Source organism: Ammodytes marinus (genome assembly GCF_949987685.1).
Source record: "Ammodytes marinus genome assembly, chromosome: 1".
Lineage (NCBI taxonomy): Eukaryota > Metazoa > Chordata > Actinopteri > Uranoscopiformes > Ammodytidae > Ammodytes > Ammodytes marinus.
The window spans coordinates 28,417,725-28,424,937 of NC_137230.1; the positions used below are offsets into that span (position 1 = coordinate 28,417,725).

Consider the following 7,213-nt stretch of genomic DNA (forward strand, 5'->3'; position numbering starts at 1 on the left):
CACGCGCTCCCGCTGAACAAGCCAATCAGAGAGCAGAACGCCGCTATACGCGTATTTTGAACTGAGTGGAAACGGACTGCACCGAGCAGGTAGAGAGGCTACTCGACGCTACGCTTGTCACTGACAAGTTTTATTGGATTTATACTGTTCCACGATAACTGCAAAAACTTTTGGGATTTAACGATGAGAAAAAGGTAAGTTCAAATACTCTTTGCGACCGAATTGGTTTGCCGCAAATTGGTACAATAATGTTAGATATTGGCTAGACGAGATCGGGAGTAATATCAACCGAGCTAGCTTGCATTAGCTGAACTAACGCCAACGTCGGTTAGATTGATCAGATTTGTGTTACTGTGTGTTTTATTTGGTTTAAACTATTACCATTTTCTAAGTTGTTTGCTAAACTAGTGTCTCCCACTGTGTGTCCGTCCCTATAGCGAGGTGCTCGCAGCGGAGTCGGTGTCATGCCTGAATAAAGCTTTGTGCCATCTGAAGGACATTTGGGAGGAGATCGGTATCCCAGAGGACCAAAGACTACAGAGGACCAGTGTTGTCAAGAACCACATTAAGGTGAGAACCCGAGGAGCAAAAAGGACACGAGCATGGCTGTACAGATAGATCTGATACTGTCGCTACACCTGCTGCTTTCTTAGTTTGGATAATATGTATGTGCGAGGTTATTATCACTTGACCCGAAACAGGTTTTTGGACAGGGGGGGGGGGGGGGGGGGCTGTTTCTACAAGAACTCTACCTCAATGCATGAAACTGCGAGACATCTGGTCAACAAAGATACTTTCTAGAGTTTCAACGATGTAATTAGATCCTGAATTAAACTGTTTTAGACTGATGTTAATATTAAATAGTAAATCATCTGATAATGATCCTTTGGCTGATGTGTTTGAAGTAACATTTAGTTTCTCAATATTGATTGGGTAAATTTACAGTGTAAAAATAAACTTGTAGTGGCTACAATCTGAGATTTATCTTAGATATAAGGAGAAAGATAGAAATCTTTGAGTTAACTTAAAGATTGAAGCTAAACTTACAAGCACGTAAACGCTGATATCTAACTTTCTGTGCTTTTTTCTTAAATCTCAATGTTGCAATACTTTCCTTTGCTACACTCCTCAGTCTGCATAATGCTGATGTATATTACTTTATTTATCCACCAGAGCTTATTGGAGATGATGATCAAAGAAGAGGAATCTTTGAAAACCAGGCTCGTAACAAGCATTCAATCATGCAGGACGGAAATGCAGAAACTCTGCCTTGATCTGAAGCTCCCTGTGTTCGAGGTAACTGCAACTTTGTTCAAAGCACAACACATCTACTTACAGCACCGGCAGAGTGACATTACTAACACTGGCTTTTGTGCACACATCCCTATTATTATTATTATTATTATTATTAGTATTAGTATTATTAGTAGTATTATTATTATTATTATTATAATTTTTTTATATATATATATATTTTTTTTTTCAGTTAGTTCACTGCATTAAACAGCTTGCAGACTATTTTTTATGACCTAAAATGCCTCAAAGTTATTTAAGTTTTCAGTTGATGCTAAACAGATCAATTGTGCAGAGTTGAAGACAATGCCTTGAGAAACATCTTTCTGATTTGACTTTGCTGGTATCTTCTGTGTGTGTGTTTAGGAGGAGGGTGGCATCAGCATGCTGCAGCAGGAGAAGAACATCCGCACACAGGTGGAGGCTCTGATGAAGGAGAAGAGTCAGCGCATGCAGAAGCTGAAGGTTCTTCTGGACCAGGACCAGGACCTGTGTGACATCCTGTGCTCCATGCCTTATGGCATCGTGCCAGACTCTGTCCCCTCACTGGAAACCCTGGAGAACTTCAGCCAGCACATCGCTAACCAGAACGCTGAGAAGGTGAGGGGAAACAACACAGTCAGAACTTTAGTCAAGGACTCCATCTTACCCGTACTTGACCAAATGATGTTTTTCAGGCAAGGCGGTATGCTGAGTTCACGGACATCAAGAAGCACATCATCGTGCACATGGAGCAGCTGGACCACATCCCAGAGAACAGCTTTGAGAAGGACGTCGTCTGTGAGGACGAGGACTCGTTTTGCCTTTCCAGAGACAACATTACGTCACTCAAACTCCTTCTCTGTCAGGTCAGAAGTTTGTTTAGTTCATTGCATTCATACGTCTGAGTTCTGTAAAGATTTGAGAAAGTAATATTTCCCCACAAAAAAATTATAATCAGGCCTTGAAAGTTGACAGGAAAATGTTTGATGTTTTTCTATAGTCCAGTCAGTTTATTTGATCAACAATCCGGCACTGGCTTAACCTCTTATCAAGGTGTTAGGTGAAGCTGAGTTTGTTACTGATGCTACTGTCTTGCAGCTAGAGGAACGCAAGGCAGAGAGGGAGGTAATGTGTGAGATTCACAGAGAGAAGATCCAGCAGCTGTGGGACAGACTGCAGGCTCCTCAGGAGGAGAGGGAGGCCTTCAACGAACACATGGTCTCATCCAGGAAGAGGAACCTGGAAGCGGTGAGGAGACTGGAGTGTCCTGTGTGCTGCTGACTGCCCACTTTATCCATTTTGAGCCATAACTGTCAGTGCTGTGGCTACTGTTTAGTTTACACTTATATCTTTCCCCTTCAGTTACAAGCAGAAGTTCAGCGTCTGGAGGAGCTCAAACTGTTAAACATCCGCACCGTCACCGACAACATCCGCTCCGAGGTCGCCGTGTTCTGGGAAAAGTGCTTCTTCAGCACCGAACAGCGACAGGCTTTCGCTCCATATTTTAGCGGTGGGTTCCTCTTGTTAGACATTTTAACTGCCTTAAGAAAAAAAGAACAATACTAGAGTTTGGAACAATGCTAAGACTTTGACTTGACTATTTTGTAGAGGATTTTTCTGAAGAGCTGTTGAGTCTGCATGACGCTGAGATCCAGCGCCTGAGGCAGCATTATGAGGAACACAAAGAGCTGTTCGATGGGGTTCGCCAGTGGGAAGACAGCTGGAGACTCTACCGGGAGCTGGAGGTGAGCACACTGTGATAAGGAGTAGGATACAGTAACAACAAAACGTTCCATTCCTTTAAAGATAATAGCCAAACCTGAGCTGGTTTGCAGATAACGGCCCACTCCAATTCTTTTGAAGGGAAAGACAGTGTTTAGAATGAATTGCCGTTTTTCAGAACAGACTTGGTAAAAATGTAATATAATATTCAGTAGTTTGTTTTACTTAGTGTATAATCGCTTGAAAATAAAGTATTTTTTTATTGTTATTATTACCTTAGAATGAGCCTTTTATGTCTACATAGAAGCGGGGTCATAATCCATCCCTCATTGTTCTCATTCACAGAAAAAGGCCACGGATCCGACAAGATTCACCAACAGAGGAGGGAATCTTCTCAAAGAGGAGAAGCAGAGGTCTGAGCTGCATAAAAGCGTGCCGAAGGTAAGACATGAAGGCAGACTATTATGTTCTACGAGGAAAATATATTTTCGTTTGACAGTTAACTGGTCTTTATGCACAGATTTTTCTTTTATCTTTAATTCAAGCTTGAAAAGAAGTTAAAAGCCGAGATTGATGCATGGGAAGGTGAACAGGCTCGTGAGTTTCTAGTCAACGGCCAGAAGTTTCTGCAGTATGTGGAGGAACAGTGGGAGCTGCACCGGCTAGAGAAAGAGAAGGAGAAACAAGAGCGGGTAAACGAGAACACATTGTTGTTTTAAAGGCTTAGCCTGTGTATTAACTGGTAAAATGTGTTGACTCATTTCTTTTACAAACTTACAGCATCTGAAGAAGAGCAAACAGACCGAGGAGGATATGCTGTACGGAACGGCTGTGCGAACACCCACCAAACGCAGATTACTTGGCATCACCACCCCCAATAAGACTCGGAAGGTGATAAACCCAGTCTGTGGCTCACTTTTTAATAATTACTGTATAAATGATTGGTTTTGCTTCCGGCTCTGTCAGCACTAACTCTCTCCCTTTGTCTCTCTGTGCAGTTTAACGCCACCTCCAGCATTTCTAGCGCCACCTCTAACAGCACACGCTCTGTCTTTGGTGGAACTGTCTGTCGCTCGCCTGGGCCCCGCCCACCTCTCTCAGCAAACAAGGTTGGTTCAGAATGAAAGAGGTCAAACGTTATACGCATATCATCAGACCAAAAGAAAAAGTAATTTGCGCACTCAAATCAAACTTGTAGGAAAATACGTTTTGACGAGCGATTCTGAATAACCCAACAGAACCATGAGAATTAAGTGACAGGATTATCCAAACTGCCGTCAAACACGCAGACAATGACCCAACTTACTAATAACATGACCTGTTTGCAAAGACTGTATAACACTGCGCCTGTCTGTGCTTTGCAGCATAGATAACCTACATAACATACATTTTTTTCTTTCTCATCTTTACAGAAATGTTTGTCCGATGAATATGAACTAGTAAATATGTTATTTCTTGTACCTTACTCCCAACTTATTCACGGGTTTAATTCTGATGATTCGGTGGGGTTCTTCCTTCCGGCTATTATTTCTGTATCCATTTCTCTCTTTAAATCAGACCGTTGTGGTGTTAAAGAGGACAGTTGGTCCAACTTGCCTAATGGTCTTCCCTCCTGCTGTTGTCATGTGTCCTTCAGGTTCCAGCATCACGTACTCCAGTTGGTGTTAAACCTCCCCAGCCACGGCTCCAAGGCTGCAACAAGGAGAATGAGGCCCAGCTGAAGGGGACCACCCCTCTGAGTGGTGCGTTGCTGACTCCCGCTAGTCCACATCGTAACTTCAGCTTAGCCTCTGTGGCCAGCACATATTCAGAGTTTGTGGTAATTCACCCTTTTGTCTTCTAATCAATTTTTCTTTCTCCTCATTTCTGTGCAACCACACATTTTAAGTGTATTGTGTAGATATGTGCTGATGATGTACAAATGTTGATAATATAACTTTATATTTTAGAGAGACTTGGTCAACACTGAACCAATTCAGTCCAGGTCTGTTTGGAATATTAAAACCTTGTGTATTTGTGACTAATCCCTTATTTAACTGGCAGTAACGGCATGCTTCTAATCGCTAGGAGAATGGCCCCTTAAGAAGCAATTTACCATGCTGTTTTAGCTGGAACATGCACAGTTGGCAGGCATTCAGACCAAAATCAATTCTGTGTTAAGAATCATGCAGGGGGCTGTGTTGGTGAGGAGGTGCTTCTGCATCTACAGGTGTGACATTTAATATGCAATATCCAGGAAATGTAATTTGAGTAACATATCTGTGAATTTGAGCCCTTCTCAAACACTTTTTACAACTTATCTTGGTGGCAAGTAATAAAAGTAATAGTGGCTAGTAAAGTTATCCCCAGCAGAATTGAGCGCTAAAATGCATTTGATTGGCCATCATGCTGTCTTCCAGATGAAATGTTTTGTTTTGTTTTTGTATGAGTCGAGCCAGGTCGAACTTTTTTTGCTGATGCCCCATTGGTTGGTTGGTACCAACAGACTAGCCTCATTCAACTGAGACAGGGCTGTGTTTTTTTCTCATCGCGCCCTTCACAAGTCTGTCACATCTATACACATACGTGTGTTGAATTGGAATATTGATGCTTCATTTTGATTAACAACAACTATACACACACCTGACTGCGTCCCAAAGAATCTTTTTTTGCGTCTACTTTTTTTGTTGGAAGGCAGAGAGAGGGACTCTGCAGCAAGGCTGAGGTGACCAGGCAGAACTAAAGACTCTGGAGCCTGGGTCTCAGTGGTTGGGATGATAGATCAAACACTTAGTTCAACACCACAAAGTGCCACTGCTTCTCTATGTTGCATGCTCTTGAATGGCTTGACCCACACTCTCCACAACCACCGCACAGATATCAGGTTTTGGTGTGAAGTCCATTGTAGAAGAGAAAAAGAGTACATTGACTTGACAACAGTTGATCAGAATGTAGTATACATTAAGGGGACCATTATAGGTTCAGGGGAAAAAAGCCAGACCCAAATGAAATAACAACACTTCATGAAATAGCTTGATGCGCGATTGTGTCCTCTAATTCACACTAACATGCTTCATGTGTGTCATTTCATAATTATTAGCAAATTTTAACTTTGGGGCGTTGCCTCTTTCTCATATTCTGGCATTACATTCTGAGAGAATCCACCCTTATTGGCTGTTTTTCTGTTTCCATAGCGAGACCTGTCGAAGGCCACTGACGCCAAGATCCAGCACAACATCTTGAACTCCACCACCACCAACCATTGACCTCTCCACTCTGATGGAGACTACTATCGTATCGCATTCCTCTCAACGGAGTTCTGATCCCCTCCCCATGTAGATCACTGTCTCTCACTGCTACCTGCCTTTTTTATATGTAAATGAAGGTTATAATATATTAAGAGTTAAGTCGGTGATGAACAAGGTTTCTGTTGTCCGTTGCTAATGGTGTTGGTCAGTCATTATCTGTATGATGAGAGAATGTTTGTATCAATAGTCAAACTAACACTACTTTAACTCTAAATGTTGCCAGTTATTAAGATGTTACAAATGTTGTCTGCATCTTGTAAAACAAGGAGTGAAAGAAATATTAGCTTTCTGAAGTTATGCAATATGGGTTTAAAGGCCAAATGTATTATGAGTATTTTGCACTTTTTTTTATCTTGACAATATATTGCAGCGTATAGTTTAACACACACACACACACTTCTCCATCCAAATCAGTTTTTATACATGCATGTATGTACGATGTGTATTTGTAAATATATATTTCTGTATCTGCTGTTCTTTTCATAGGAACTTTTGTGATTGATGATTAAAGTACGTCATGTATTGGTGCTGCATGACAGTTTAAACGTAGTTCAATCAAAGGAATTCACACGACCATTGCTGTTTTGGAAAGGTGTATAAAAATATAATAAAAATAATCGGCATATTCGGTTGAAATCTATAGATTTGCTATAGTGTCTTTTAAAGTCTTTAGTCCAGCAATGCCAGCTACTGTTTTAAAGTTTGTCAGGTGTGAATGAACCAGATTCAGGTGTTGATGCCGCCACAGTGTAGACAGACTTCACGGTCATAATATGTGGCGTCTTGGTGCTCTATTACTTTCTGTTTAATTCTTTTTTTCTTTTCTTTTTTAACTGGAGTTCTATCTGCTTTATGACAATTTTTTTATTGAAGAGAATATTGATTGATTTCTATCTATTGGATATTATTTTGTATTTCTTACTATACTA

The 7,213-nt window shown here is 41.2% G+C and overlaps 1 protein-coding gene across 1 annotated transcript; it reads left to right on the plus strand.

The window, feature by feature from the left end:
* Positions 1 to 86: 86 nt before the first annotated feature.
* prc1b (protein regulator of cytokinesis 1b) lies at positions 87 to 6,849 on the plus strand. The gene is made up of 14 exons (XM_080025871.1): positions 87 to 194; positions 438 to 570; positions 1,174 to 1,296; positions 1,660 to 1,893; positions 1,971 to 2,141; positions 2,374 to 2,523; positions 2,638 to 2,785; positions 2,884 to 3,020; positions 3,343 to 3,438; positions 3,543 to 3,689; positions 3,778 to 3,888; positions 3,996 to 4,106; positions 4,634 to 4,816; positions 6,171 to 6,849. Exons 1-14 carry the CDS (start codon positions 184 to 186, stop codon positions 6,240 to 6,242), a joined length of 1,827 nt encoding a protein of 608 aa, XP_079881997.1. The 5' UTR covers positions 87 to 183; the 3' UTR covers positions 6,243 to 6,849.
* The last annotated feature ends 364 nt before the right edge of the window (positions 6,850 to 7,213 follow it).